At 35.9% G+C, this 16,598-nt stretch overlaps 1 protein-coding gene across 1 annotated transcript; it reads right to left on the bottom strand.

Annotated features, from left to right (window-relative positions):
• Positions 1–1,616: 1,616 nt before the first annotated feature.
• LOC121375815 (methionine adenosyltransferase 2 subunit beta-like) lies at positions 1,617–16,490 on the bottom strand. The gene is made up of 6 exons (XM_041503470.1): positions 16,402–16,490; positions 11,848–12,033; positions 10,480–10,594; positions 8,611–8,763; positions 5,753–5,946; positions 1,617–2,773 (listed from the first exon to the last, which is right to left on the bottom strand). The coding sequence occupies exons 1-6, from the start codon at positions 16,402–16,404 to the stop codon at positions 2,519–2,521; spliced, it is 906 nt and encodes a 301-aa protein (XP_041359404.1). The 5' UTR covers positions 16,405–16,490; the 3' UTR covers positions 1,617–2,518.
• Positions 16,491–16,598: the final 108 nt, after the last annotated feature.

Raw genomic sequence — 16,598 nt, forward strand, 5'->3', positions numbered from 1 at the left:
AAGAAATACTATTATAAAACAAAAACACATACATACAATTTAAAATTCTCATTTCTCTCAGAATATAATGTATACTGAATGAATATATTAAGAAATACTATTATAAAACAAAAACACATACATACAATTTTAAAGTCTCGTTTCTCTCAGTATATAATGTATACTAAATGAATATATTAAGAAATACTATTATAAAACAAAAACACATACATACAATTTAAAATTCTCATTTCTCTCAGAATATAATGTATACTGAATGAATATATTAAGAAATACTATTATAAAACAAAAACACGTACATACAATTTTAAAGTCTTGTTTCTCTCAGTATATAATGTATACTAAATGAATATATTAAGAAATACTATTATAAAACAAAACACACCTACATACAATTTAAAATTCTCATTTCTCTCAGAATATAATGTATACTGAATTTAGAAAATTTAGAAAACCACCGGCTTAGAAATAAATAGCTTGTAGTAAATTCCATAGTATGATAAAAGGTGTTACCTGTGGGATGGACTATAGGTGTAGATTATAACAATGGATCTCAGTTTTGCTAGTGATGTCACTTTTAAACTTTATGTCAACTCTAGTGGTAAGCCAACCATATTCTTTGATTTTTAAATTAAATCCAATAAAAGTGAAGGAAACAAATTTATTATATGGTCTAAGTGCAGATAACTCTTAATATTTACATGGATAAATATAACAATGTATAAATGTAGTTAACCATATTGTCTACCAAAACAGGTCCTGGATTAGTTTGTTAAGTCAACTACATTCCAAACATTTTGTTAAAGCTGCAATGTTGTATCCTGTCCTATAATAATGTTTACTAATGCCAGGGTCGATGCAACATGTTGAATATTGGGGGAGGGGTGGGGGGGGCGTGGGAGGTACTAGACTGGTTAAGGGCACAGTTAGTCATTTAGTGAGCGCTTACAAAACAATGCATGCTTTCAGTCCTATATAGATGTTACATGATTTATTGAAACAAAAAAATATGTATATGTTCCAAACCAATTTACTCTTCAGAAACATTTTAGGGCAACTATTTTCACAAAAAAAGGGTGCATCCCCATTGCCTCAGCCTTGAATGTAAAATACAGTTGGTGTTTAAAATTATGTAGTAACTGCACTATTGAAAGAGTATAGTTGCATTGAATCTGCTGATCCAACATACAATTGTGTAAGCATGTAAATAATATACACTATCTGACAAAGATGAGTGCCTGCTGCTAAAGATAATGAAAAATGACATGTCAATCGAAGAAAATATTAATTAATTGTACCATGTATATATGTTTTCACCAACAATTAATACAGTTATCTTGAACCACTGTTATCTTCAGATATTTTATTTGATCCCTTCAACATTAAAAGCACAATGTTTTACTTTATATTCAATATTCAATATGTAATATATTCCTCTTCAATAACGACTACCACATAATAAATAGAGATTATTATACGACCTTATGTGTCATACTGATTTTACGAAACTCGTGTCAGAATTTTTACATTATCCTCGCTCTCGCTCGGGTAATATATAAACCCTGACACAAGTTTTGTAAAATCAGTATGATACAATACGATACTATATTATTATTGTTATTTTTTTAATGAATAACATGGTCCATCTCAAAATGTTTCAACCACAACTAGAAGGAGATGACGAAATGACGTCATATAAAACTTGGTTATGTTAAACCATGTGGATAATAATAGCTCTTAGTATATACCGGTATCCTGTTGAGATCCTTGTAATCAACAGGTGACAATAAATAAAATAAACAACTCATTGAACGTATCAATTATAGGAAGGTAATACCCACCACCAAATTAAATCATCAAGAAAATATATATCCAGATGTAACATCCACTGCCAATAATTTATTTGAATGTAACACCTACAAAATATATATAATATAGACAAAATATATTTGAAGATTAACATTCATTATTCAAAATATATTTTTATGCAACACCATAACAAAATCATTATTTAAAATCCACAATGCATGATAGCAAAACAATCCCAGCAAAAATAGCTTCTGCATATCAAAATACATTTTAATTAGACACTGTACATTAAAAACAGTTGCCTAACACTAAAGGATATTTTTATAAAATTATGTGTGTAACAGATATGTGCTTCTCTGTAATTTGAAATGGGATTACATTATACAGATTATTTGTTGAGTTTTACCAATAACAACAAACCATATGAGAAGACCTCCTGGTAGATACAGGGACTAAGAAAAGGAAAACATTATCCCTTGTGTTCAGTATAGATGAGACCAAGGTTGAAGAACTGTTTAATAACAACATGTTAACAACAGTGGTCTCAAGACCCTGAACTATTATTTGTTTAGTAATTATTCGCAGAAGTGTAATTTTCACAGTTAAATTAAAAATGTGAAAATTACAAACACGCAAATAATACCATTTTTCAGTAGTAAATCAACTCCGTGGACAGAACCATTTGAATAGGAACATTTGTTCACCATTACTAATTTGTCATAAATCTTTCGAGAACACATTTTATTGCTGTTTTAAATGGAGTTCTTTGAGTAATACCCATGTGTTCTAGTCTGGAGATATCAAGCTTGGCATTATATGGTCTTATGGCTCCACCTGAAGCACTTTTGTCTCGTTGGATATGATTGGTTGGCAATCCAAACACTTCTGCCATATCAACAGCCATGTCATATTTGGTCATTTCTTCATTTCCACTCCAGTGAAATATCCCACAAATACTGCTATCCTGTAAATAATATTTAGATCCATTGATTAAGATATTATATATTTTAAAAATACAAACATTAAATAATTAATATTCAATTGTTTTCATAATGACATTATTAATATTTAGGGCTCGTTGTTCAAAATCAGAGTTAGTGCTGCCTAACGCTGAGTTAACTTTAATCACCAATGAAAAAATGTGTTGTTCGAACGTTGGTTAATGCTAACCATGGTTAAAACCTGGATTAAAGTTAAAGCAGCTCTGATCTGTGGATAACTGTCTAACCAGTGATTAAAAATGGTGAATTTTCTTCCATTTGTATATTTAGATGCATTTTAAATGTAAAGTTGTACTAAAATAGAATATCAGCATAAATTACAGTAATGTTATGTTCCCGTTTGTGGGGCAAACAAAAGAAAGAAATGTTTTATTTAACGACGCACTTAACACATTTAATTTATGGTTATATGGCGTCAGACATATGGTTAAGGACCACACAGATTTTGAGAGGAAACCCGCTATTGCCACTTCATGGGCTACTCTTCCGATTAGCAGTAAGGGATCTTTTATTTGCGCTTCCCACAGGCAGGATAGCACAAACCATGGCCTTTGTTGAACCAGTTATGGATCACTGGTCGTGCAAGTGGTTTACACCTACCCACTGAGCCTTGCGAAGCATTCACTCAGGGTTTGGAGTCGGTATCTGGATAAAAAATCCCATGCCTCGACTGGGATCCGAATTCAGTACCTACCAGCCTGTTGACTGATGGCCTAACCACGACGCCACTGAGGCTGGTTTGTGGGGCAAACAGGTAATGTGTTGGGGGTGAACTGTCCTGGGGGTGAAAAGACTTGGGGTAACTGTTGCTAAAGGCCTGTCTTTTTTGTGATATCAAAAGCAGGTGCATTTGCAGGGGGGTGGGGAGGGTGATTGACACCATCCATATTGACACCATCCATTCAATATAATAAAAATATATATATATTTTCTGGGGAAGCATGACTTAAACTCCATCTGTAAATTTCACTTGCCAGTCTCTACACAACTCCTTAAGGGTGTATACTACCAAATCAAATCCCATAGACGACAATAGTAACATATGTGGCTAAAATTCCTACCTGCAGCATATCAATCGACATAAACGCCATGGATATAAATACTACCACCCCTCACACTTAAAGTGAATCAGTAAAAAATGGGGGTCAAGCTGCTTGTTTCTGAGATAACGGGTAGCGTCTATGACTACCCTAGTTCCGCACAAAATTCGAGTACTTTTTTTTACAGGTACCCCATATATGTTTCAAGCACAAGGCTACTTGACACAAAAATTGGTACTAGATGAAATAAAATTGCATTTTTTTTAACCCAGATGAAACTATTATTTTTTACAACCAACATTCACATTTATAACCAATCACAGGACTTGTGGTGTTCACTTCTCTGTCAAAAGTCGGGCGCACCTCGAACTTTGACCCAGCCGAAAGTTATTTGGTTTAGTACTACCTATCAAAACAATGATGCCACAATGTTCTGTCGTCAAAGTTAAAGATATAAGGGCATGTTTTAGCAACTGCTCTCCCCCCACTAGTTTCTGCCTTGTTGTTTTCACTAATTTATCTCAAAAGTGTGTATCAGCAACGGCTTTTTAACCAGTGATTAGCCAATCCTGGATTAAGGAATTTAACTCAGTTAGTGTTAACCAGTGATTAGCCAATCCTGGATTAAGGAATTTAACTCGCAGTTAGTGTTAACCAGTGATTAGCCAATCCTGGATTAAGGGATTTAACTCGCAGTTAGTGTTAACCAGCGATTAGCCAATCCTGGATTAAGGGATTTAACTCGCAGTTAGTGTTAACCAGCGATTAGCCAATCCTGGAGTAAGGGATTTAACTCGCAGTTAGTGTTAACCAGCGATTAGCCAATCCTGGAGTAAGGGATTTAACTCGCAGTTAGTGTTAACCAGCGATTAGCCAATCCTGGAGTAAGGGATTTAACTCGCAGTTAGTGTTAACCAGCGATTAGCCAATCCTGGAGTAAGGGATTTAACTCGCAGTTAGTGTTAACCAGCGATTAGCCAATCCTGGAGTAAGGGATTTAACTCGCAGTTAGTGTTAACCAGCGATTAGCCAATCCTGGAGTAAGGGATTTAACTCGCAGTTAGTGTTAACCAGCGATTAGCCAATCCTGGAGTAAGGGATTTAACTCGCAGTTAGTGTTAACCAGCGATTAGCCAATCCTGGAGTAAGGGATTTAACTCGCAGTTAGTGTTAACCAGCGATTAGCCAATCCTGGATTAAGGGATTTAACTCGCAGGTAGTGTTAACCAGCGATTAGCCAATCCTGGATTAAGGGATTTAACTCGCAGGTAGTGTTAACCAGCGATTAGCCAATCCTGGATTAAGGGATTTAACTCGCAGGTAGTGTTAACCAGTGGTTTACGTTAACCCAGGCTTCAAACAACTGAGGGCGAGATGTAGCCCAGTGGTAAAGCGCTTGTTTGATGTGCGGTCGGTTTGGGATCGAACCCCGTCAGTGGGCCCATTGGGATATTTCTCGTTCCAGCCAGTGCACCACGACTGGTACATCAAAGGTCGTGGTATGTGCTATCCTGTCTGTGGGATGGTGCATATAAAAGATTCCTTGCTACTAATCGAAAAGAGTAGCCCATGAAGTGGCGACAATGGGTTTCTTCCCTCAATATCTGTGTGGTCCTTAACCATATGTCCGATGCCATATAACCGTAAATAAAATGTGTTGAGTGCATCGTTAAATAAACCATTTCCTTCCTTCAAACAACTGAGCACAGGTGTTTTCAAAATACTTAACTATTTTCCACATGGTGTAAATTAGTAAATGTGTATATTAAGGAGTATTTTGTGAGGCCAATAATTTTAAAGTCAGCATGACAGTGGGTGGTTATTCTGTTCAACCCTTTTGAGTGTAATTTAACAGATATGATGATTTCAAATATGATTAGAGAATAATAAACAGTATAAAACCTTCAGTCTGCATTCGGTGAGTTGTCTGACCACAATGGCAATGTCCTGACAGGAAGTGGGATATCGGCGTTCGTAGTCGGACATCACACAAGGAGTGTCGGTGGCACGGACCTTCGTAAACAGAACAGTCACTGCACTTTCTTCAAGGTACTCCAGTTCACCATACAGAATTGGAACTCGTAACAATGCATTGCCTGAAAAAAAGAAAAAAAGAAAAGAAAAAAAAGTTAAAATTTGTTTTGTTTAATGACACCACTAGAGCACATTGATTTATTAATCATTGGTTATTGGATGTCATACATTTGGTAATTCTGACATATAAGTCTTAGAGAGGAAACCCGCTATGTTTTTCCATTAATAGCAAGGGATCTTTTATATGCACCATTGTTTGTTGATTGCTTTGTTTAACGACACCACATTTACACTCATATATCTGGGATTCCCTCTATTATTGATCCATATTGAAGTATTGATACAAAGTTTCGTATTTATGCAACTTGCAAACGATCAATCATTGTTCATAAAGGTTTTGTTCTTTTATCAGTGTTTGTTTCTTGGGTTCTTAGTCATTGTTTTCTGATTGCAATGTTGGCTTTATGCACTCAAATACAGACAGGAAACTTTACAAATCCAGTCTCAAGACTAACTGTCTCCAGACTTTAACTATGTTATATGAATATGAGTGAGAGTCAGACTATATTAAAGCCTGAGTATAGACTTTAACGTTTTAGAAACTTGATGTCTGATCTACTAAGCATATCCTCAGAAATTATCACACACATGGATCTAACCAACGATCTTGTTACTGGCATAGACATGATGGCCATGACCCTGCCAGTCACATCTTTTCCCCTTCACTTTATATATTGGTTTGTTTTACAATCCATATATGATACTTAATAGGGCGAGTGGTTATTGATGGTGAGAGACACTATTGAAGGATGACAGACACTGTTGAAGGATGACAGACACTGTTGTTGGAGGTTGAGACACTGTTGAAGGGAGGATGACAGACACTGTTGGAGGTTGAGACACTGTTGAAGGGAGGATGACAGACACTGTTGGAGGATGACTGACACTGTTGAAGGGAGGATGACAGACACTGTTGAAGGATGACAGACACTGTTGAAGGGAGGATGACAGACACTGTTGGAGGATGACAGACACTGTTGAAGGATGACAGACACTGTTGAAGGATGACAGGCACTGTTGGAGGTTGAGGCACTGTTGAAGGGAGGATGACAGACACTGTTGAAGGGAGGATGACAGACACTGTTGAAGGGAGGATGACAGACACTGTTGGAGGATGACAGACACTGTTGAAGGATGACAGGCACTGTTGGAGGTTGAGACACTGTTGGAGGATGACAGACACTGTTGAAGGATGACAGGCACTGTTGACAATTGAGACACTGTTGAAGGGAGGATGACAGACACTGTTAGAGGATGAAAAACACTGTTGAAGGATGACAGGCACTGTTGGAGGTTGACAGACACTGTTGAAGGATGAGAGACACAGTTGGAGGATGAGAAACACTATTGGAGGATGTAAGACACTGCTGGAGGATGAGCGACACTGTTATAGGATGAGACACACTGTTGGAGAATGAAAAACACTATTTGAAGATGAGAAACACTGTTGGAGGATGACAGACACTATTGGATGATGAGAGACACTGTTGGAGGATGAAAGACACTATTTGAGGATGAGAAACACTGTTGGAGGATGACAGACACTATTTCAGGATGAGAGACACTGATGACACTGTTGGAGGATGAGAGACACTGTTATAGGATGAGAGACACTGCTATAGGATCAGAAACACTGTTGGAGAATGAAAGACACTGTTGGAGGATGAGAGACACTGTTGAAGGATGAGACAGGGGCCATGCCTCCCCCAAATCAGATCTTTTTTTCTTCTTTTTTTTCACTGTATTAAATTTTATAAAATCATATATACATACATAGTATTGGCTGTCCCAGCCCCCAATCTGAAATCCTGGCTACGCCAGTTACTGTTGGAGGATGCGAAACCCTGTTGGAGAATGAGACACACTACTGGAGGACGAGACACACTGTTGTTGGAGGATGAGAGACACTGTTGGAGAATAAGACACACTATTGGAGGACGAGAGACACTGTTGTTGGAGAATGAGACATACTATTGGAGGACAAGACACTGTTCTTGGAGGATGAGAGACACTGAGTTGGAGAATGTAAGACACACTGTTAAAGGACGAGAAAAGAAATGTTTCTCACTGGCTGCACAGATGTGTATTATGAGAATTCTTGTATATTGATGTATCACGAAATGGATCATTTTAATAGCAGCACTTAAACAATATTCAGAAGAAAGTATCTAATAAAATAAAGAATACTCATGGTACAAGTTTACTTGATTATTTAAACCTCAAAACTTCAGTGTATTAAAGTTTATTTAGTAATGTCAGTCTCGTACTTTTTCCACAACTATTGACAGAGACGTTAAAGCAACCAGTAGAAGCCAAACGATCTGTGTTTTTCACTGACAACAGACATGTAGTATGGAAATTACCAAGTGTATACGTATAGGTAGGGTGTATAGTAATACATATTTATTTATCTTTTATCATATGCTGTTGTTTGACAGCCTGAGTTTAACATAATAAAATAAGAATAAAAGTAAAAAGAAAACACAATATATCAGTGTTTATTAAAACTGTGCAACCCTACAGCACACTTTTTTTATTACCAAAAGGATTTGCCTCTGTCAATGTTTTCCCACTTATCTAGTGTTTAAAATTACAGACATAATAAATATGATTAATCTAAAACTGCTTTTATAAAAGAGAAATGTAAAAATTATTAGCATCTATACCTGGGTTCACACTAAGGGTCACTTTCTCTCCCTCTAGCTTACTCTTTCCATATTTGTTCAATGGATTTGGCAGGTCACCGACTGCATGTGGAGGATTTTTTCCATCAAATACATAATCTGTACTGATGAAGAGGACCCAAGCTCCAACTTTTACTAAAAAACAAAGTTTGAAAACAGGATATGGATATACATGCACTGGTATCACTTTGGACGATCGTGAATATTTTAAATATAGCACACACAAACTTCCCTTTCTGAAACGGTTTCCTATTCAATAACTAAATATATTACATATTTATCTGTAAAATAATACATTGCATAGAAAATTAGACTTTAAAAATATTATTCTTGAAATTACATTTTAAAAAATACTTTAAAATAAACCAGAATTAAACACTAGTTCTTCAGAAAGGGCATTGTATTTTTTAAAAACCTGTTTTGAAATTTGAAAGTAATATTTATCAAAGAGTAATTTGATACGAAATTTCACTAGCTTATATTAATATATACTGTAAATACTCATACCGGGATTTCACATATTGCTGGGCTTAGGAGAAGATAAAACTTTATCTATAATTAAAAAAGAAATGTTTTATTTAACAACGCACTCAACACATTGTATTTACGGGTTATATGGCGTCAGACATATGGTTAAGGACCACACAGATATCAAGAGAGGAAACCCATTGTCGCCATTTCATGGGCTACTCTTTTCGATTAGCAGCAAGGGATCTTTTATATGCACCACCCCACAGACAGGGTAGTACATACCACGACCTTTGATATACCAGTCGTGGTGCACTGTCTGGAATGAGAAATAGCCCAATGGGTCCACCGACGGGGATCGATCCCACACCGACCATGCATCGAGCGAACGCTGTACAACTGGGCTACGTCTCACCCCCATTATCTATAATTAGGTCCAGGGCTTAAATTAAGAAGTTAATAAAAAGTTAGAAAAAATATTTTTATTTATTATATAAAGACAAATGGTGCAAGTTAAAATAGCAACAGAGTACATAATAAGTATTGTTCCAAGACAAGTACCGGTAAATACAAAATATGTTTCAATATCGGGGGTGGGTGGCAGTTATTAATTTGACAATGCATACATTCATTCTAGCCACTTCAGTTTCATAGTTGAGGAAAGGGAAGAGCTATAGTGCTTCCGACGTCAGTCAGTATAATTGTTATTATTTTAATGTGTAATATCTCCTTATATTAGCTAAGGATTCTTGGTAAAGCGAGGACATTACAATTATCATATTATTGAGTTATTTAATTATGTAAATATATTTGATACCAATTAATTTAAAGGTGTTTTTATTATTACTATTTTCTGTTTTTATCAGTTAAATGTAAAGATATTGAAATTCGACATTTCGACTATGATAAAGCATCTTTAATTCTAGTACATTTAAAATTTGTTGCTATGAAATTTGTATTCTTAATAGTAAATACAATATAATTTTCTATTAACTAGGTTAGATTCCTGTTGAAAAATACTATCCGAATATAAGCCTATGGGCTTAAATACAGTAAAATTTCCCATTTTGAAGCCCAAGACTTCATTTCGTTTGAGCTTAAGTACAGGAAATCTCGGTAATGCATTAAAATTCCTCAGAGATCTGGACCCAGTTTCACAAAACATTGATATGCATGAAATAGATGCCAAACATGTGTAAACGTATGACTGGTATAACTGCTAGTCGCAGAAGTAAACTTACAATGTTTTCTGAAATTGTTTCCTGTTCTTTCCAGTGATACATTCCAGTACAAATTTATTATCAATATCACCATATGCCTCATCTCTTCTGCAATATGTACACATTCATACTTAGACTTCCCTCCCTTCCTTGAATAACACACCTGCTGCTTCACAAATAAACTGTGTCGCAGCTACATTAAGCTGGTGAGTTGCCTCCTCTTGCTTTTCAACTACATCAGGCCTTCTCTCTGCAGCACTGTGAATTATTACATTTGGCTACAAACAAAAAGTATGATCTAATAGTTATATAACAATATCAACAAGGCATCAGAAACGCTGCAAATCCCCTCATAATTGAATACTATACTATATTTGAAGTTTAATGAAAATCACAATGAGAAATGAAGTGGCTATCTAGAACGGTGATATCATATTTTTATTTTTAGTAACAGTGACGTTAACCTTCAATGCGAACTCATTCAACATATGATGCTATTCCTATATTTGAAATTTCATAAAAATCAAATGAAAAAAGTCAGTAGAGCATCGTATTTTTATTTTTGGTAGTAGTCACCATGACCTAACGCAAAGAGGCGAAACTCAAACTCATTTAATATATGATCCTATTCCCATATATGAAATTTCATGAAAATCGGATGAGAAATGAAGTTGCTAAAGTGGGTATATTGTATTTCTTTTTTTGGTAACAGTGACCTTGACCTTCATTGCATAGAGACGAAATGCAAACTCGTTCAACATACCATGATCCTATTCCTATATTTGAAGTTTGATGAAAATTTAATGAGAAATGAAGTCGCTAGAGCAGTGACGTATTTTTATTTCAAGTAAAGTGACATTGACCTTCAACGTAGACAGCGAAACACAAACTCATTCAAAATATCATGATCCTATTCTCATTTATGAAATTTCATGAAATCGGATCAGAAATGAAGTTGCTAAAGTGGGTATATTGTATTTCTATTTTTGGTACTAGTGACCTTGACAGAGAGGCGAAATGCTAACTCGTTCAAGATATCATGATCCTATTCCTAAATATGAGGTTTCATTAAAATTTGCATGAGAAATAAACTAGCTAAGAGTGATGATGTCATATTTTTATTTTTAGTAACAATGACATTGACCTGCAATGCAGAGAAAGGAAATGCAAAACGCAAACTCATTCATATTTCCTTAGCCATTCCTTTTGTGCTTTTAAACCACATGATAATTTATAAGCACTTCATGTATTAGGTACATTAATAAATTAATAAATCTGAATTTAATAAACACATTATCAGTAATTCTGGAATGTGTGTAGGCTTCATTGCATATATATTAAACACCAGGTGACACTGACAGTATGCTGGACTGATACTCTAATTCACCTCCCTCCCAAAACCAAGTTTTATGAAGAACAACTTCCACCCAATGTCAGTGATGCTATATTTGCCAGTTGCTCAGTCTACCTTGAAAATCAGCTAAAACACTTAATGTGTACAATATTTTGGAACAGACTGTGTGAGCCAAACCTTGAATGTGATAATCACTTGTTCAACATCATCTTTGTTGCGCAGATCAACTTTCCTAAGAGGGTCTTTAATTCTTGAAAAGGCAAGTCCAAGAACATCCCATGATGCATCAGATTCAAATTCCTTAAACAAAGCTCTGCCTAGGAGACCAGAGGCACCAGTGATTAAAACACGTTTTGACATTATCTGTAAGATACAGGCAAAACCAATGTCATTTTATACATTCACTCTTTAACAGAAGGTTACCCTAAATACTTGATTAACTTGATTAAAATGTGTTTTGCCAAGATGCATTCAAATATTCAAACATACATTTTCTCTTGAACAGAGATGTAATTTTTTTTTGATTTGCTGTATAGTGTATGTACTGGAAACATTAGACATCCTTGCTTTTGGATAAAAGTTTGGAACGTTTAATGTAGGTGTTTTGTAAGATGTTTTGCAATACTTATGTGAAAACAAAAGTAGGAATAACACTTTTTGCTTGTTATTGCAAATATAAAGTATACAGTAAAATAGACTTAAACAGTACACATGTAGCTCATAATTTTAATACAAAGTTAACTTTTAAATAGTAGCCACATTTTTAACACCAACTGGCTGAAAATAGTTTAACCCCCCTCCCCACACACACACACACACATACACATTATCAATAATTGGTCAGTACTTTGTTATCCTTCTAATTTAGCACATGATTCTTTAGAAAATAGTTTACACACCTCCCACTGGCCTCGGTGGCACGGTGGTTAAGCCATCGGATTACAGGCTGGGTAGGTGTAAGGCCACTGCACCTTCTTCTCTCTCACTATCCACTAACCAACTAACAAGTAACTCACTGTCTTGAACAGACAGCCCAGATAGCTGAGGTGTGTGTCCAAGACAGTGTGCTTGAACCTTAATTGGATATAAGCACGAAAATAAGTTGAAATGAAATGAACACCCCTCCCATCATCAATCATTGGTCAGTACTTTTGTTATCTTTTTAATTTAGCACATGATTCTCTAGAAAATAGTTTACACCCCTCCCATCATCAACCATTGGTCAGTACTTTTGTTATCTTTTTAATTTAGCACATGATTCTCTAGAAAATAGTTTACAACCCTCCCATTATCAATCATTGGCTATATATGGAAATAGCCTATATGCTTGATGGTGGAAGAGTGGGGAGGGGGCAGTTTAAACTAACTGGGGAAGTCCCTATGATAATAGAATGGAGACTTGATTATATACTCCTCACAAAAAGTTAAGAAACAACCAATGAAGTATATGAAGTATCAGTAGGTATCATTTGACACCAGGCCCGTATACAGGGGGAGTGCGAGGGGTGCACACACACACACCCATAGTCTGCCGAGGTCCATTCATGGATGTGTAAAAAAGAAAATAGTCCAATTTACTTCCCAGAATGCAGGAAAATGCATCTCCTGCATTCTATATTTAAAAAAACTTCAGGGGGCATGTCTCCGGACCCCCCAAGCAACTCCGGCCCTTTGGGCCATCGATTACACACACACACCCCATATAAATTTCTGCGTACGGGCCTGGACACTATTCTTGAAATGATCTGATGTGGTATTAAACCTGTACCATCCAGTAACACACACAAACATGACATTGGTCGTACTGTAAGTTGTGTCAGAATTATCTACTCTGGAATACAACACCCATAGACATAAAATCGAAGCAATGGTTAGGCATCATTTAACGTCCACTGAGGTGGCACAGGCCTGACTGAAGGAGGTTTCAATGAAAGATGTCATGGACTGCAGTGGCTAGAAGAAACAGATTTTTGACTGCATTATGTCTCTTCTGTCCCAGACCAGTTGTCTGGCTAACCAGAGAACGGGCCCGGGACGGACATGCTTGAAACCATAGTGGTATATAAGCATGTAAATAAATATTGGAATGGAATGCATTATGTCTCGAAAGTAATTAGCAAAAGTACATGATAATCAAATATGTCCTCAGACAAAATCATCCAGAACAGATTTCAAGCTGGTGTCCTGCACTGCAGAAGACCACAACAATGCATCCCACTCCCACTGCATCATGGACAGATATGAATGCAGTGGGTGATGTAACATGTCAACCGCTAGCAATGACTTATCACACATGAGTCAAAATTATGTAAAGACTTTAATGATAGATGATGTAAAGTGTGAAGAAGCTAGAAAATGCTTCACACAATCATTTTAGTGGGGCAGCCTTATGGTTTGGGGTGTTCGAAATGAGCACTTGTCCGTTTGTCCTGACAAGTGAAAATCTGCTCGGACAAATAAAAATGTAATTCGGTGGTTGTTCAGTGGACAAGTTAAAAATTTCAATGAAGTTTCATTTTGAGCAATGAAAAACATCGTCCTTGTACTTGAATAAAACAAATTATTGTTGTAGACAAGTGAAAGTATTGTCGGACAAGTCGATTTCTAGGTGTGTTTGTCCGGTGGACTAGTGAAAGATTCTGCTTATTTCTATCACTGATAAAGAACTGATATTATTATCATCAGAAAGGGTGCAATGGCTGGTTGAGATACATGGATGAATTAACTATACCTATAGAGTCATCCCTCTAGCCTAACATCAAGTAGCAGATTTTATTTTCATGGATGATAATGCCTGACCCCATGGTTCACAAGTAGTCATTGCTGCATTCCAGGCATTACCATTACCAATATTTATTTACATGCTTATACTAGTATACCACTAAGGTTTCAAGCATGTCTGTCCCGGGCCCGGTCTCTGGATAGCCAGTGATCTGGTCTGGGACAGATCATTCCAGTCAAACAATATCACTGCCTGCATGATCCTCAACTTCACTAGAGTAGATGAGGTGGAAATGGTTCTGTTTGAAGAATAATGCAACATTCCACCACTGTATGATTCCTAGAAGAGATGGAAATGGTTCTGTTTGAAGAATAATGCAACATTCCACAACTGTATGATTCTCTATTTCACTAGATGCGGTGGAAATGGTTCTGTTTGAAGAATAATGCAACATTCAACCACTGTTGGATCGTCTCATTTGGTCGATGTCTGCAAACCTGCATTCATACCTAATTTGACAGAGTTATGGCCCTTGAATTTAGGAGATATGAAAATTTGCTTTTCAGACTTTTCCCCCCTAATGCCTCAATATACAGAGATGAAATTTTATGTATATCTTTATCATGTACTATTACAGATCAAATTTGACTTTCATGACAATTTACCCATTTTAGACAGTTATGGTCCTTGAACTCAGGAGATATGAAGATGTGTTTTCCGAACTGTATATTTGTTTTGCAATGCCTCAAAATATTGACATGAATTTTGTATATATATAGCTACAGATGAAGTTTAACTTTCATGGTGATTTACTCATTTTTCACAGATTTATGGCCCTTGAACTTAGGATACACAACAACAACAAAATTAAGGCCCGATTGGGAACATGTATATAATTTGTATTGTAAACTGATGGCAAATTTGTTCTGTATTGTGATTGGTTAATTACATTCTTTTTCCGGGATCAAATGAAAATAACACCTGGAATGCTAATGACATCATTAGAAAGTGGGTGTTATTGTCCATTTGATGCCTGCAAATGTTTCATTCTTAACCTCAGGCTAATTTAACGTCTTTGGGTCAAAACTAACATTTGCGGGATCAAATAGACAATTAACACCTGCAAATCTAAAAATCCAATGGTTATCTGCTAATTTGCACGGGTATTTCTGTGGGTGTTGTATTAAAAAAAAAATTGATAACTCTTAACACAGTTGATAACATGGCCAGAGTCATGTTTGGGTGTGTTTACTGGAAAGTGAATGTTTAGCAACATACCCGTATCAAATCATTAAAATAATATTGTCAAATAATACTTTGTTTGGTGTTAACTGGGGTTTTTTTTAATATACATGTATTACATGCAAGTTTATATGCATGTTGGTGGTGGAAAGTTGATTGGCGTGTTGGTAACTAAGCTTAATTGTCACAGTTATACATGTATGCAATCATTGGCATAGGAAGGGGGTGAGGGGCAAGGGGAGCATGTGCCGCCCCCCCACTTTTCAGATATTTTGCTTTATATTTGCTTTATAATAGTGTAAAAATGTGTAAATATAAAAGTCCCCCCCCCCCCCCCCACACACACACACCTTTTTGGTACCTTCCTACACCACTGCATGCAATGATCATGTATTGTACGTGTCTAATCCTGAAATGTGCAAGTGAAGTTGGAGAGCAAATTTGTAATTCCACAAACTTTGACAAAGTTACAATATTAAATATAATAAAACAGTTTTGCATTATTTACATTATTCATATTTAGGTAAAAACTACAGCAGATTCTCCATGATCGTTAGAAATAGGGCCTAGTTATTAGTTTTTTAACAGCTTTTGACATTTTCTTCCACTTGGTTTATCGATTGGTATGATTTTAATGTTAAAATTGCTTATGCACTCTAGCAGTCTCACTTCTAAAATCAAGGATCCACTTTATAACTACATGAAAACAGTGTGGGAAGAAGTATACGACGGTGGTTTTAAAGAGTTTATAAATTCATTATCAATACCATTTAAAAGCCATTCGCTCCCTTGAATACTGCGATATTCACCGTGACGTATTTTGTTTATCGATATGTTGCGTCTGACCTGGTCGTTCTCAAACGACCAAACTTAATTGGGTTGATTTATAATTTTATTTGTTTTGCTTTTAAAGACAAATTCGGTTATATTTTTTTTATTATTTAAAAATAAAATTACACCTATT

Source organism: Gigantopelta aegis, chromosome 6 (assembly GCF_016097555.1).
Source record: "Gigantopelta aegis isolate Gae_Host chromosome 6, Gae_host_genome, whole genome shotgun sequence".
In the NCBI taxonomy this organism is placed as follows: domain Eukaryota; kingdom Metazoa; phylum Mollusca; class Gastropoda; order Neomphalida; family Peltospiridae; genus Gigantopelta; species Gigantopelta aegis.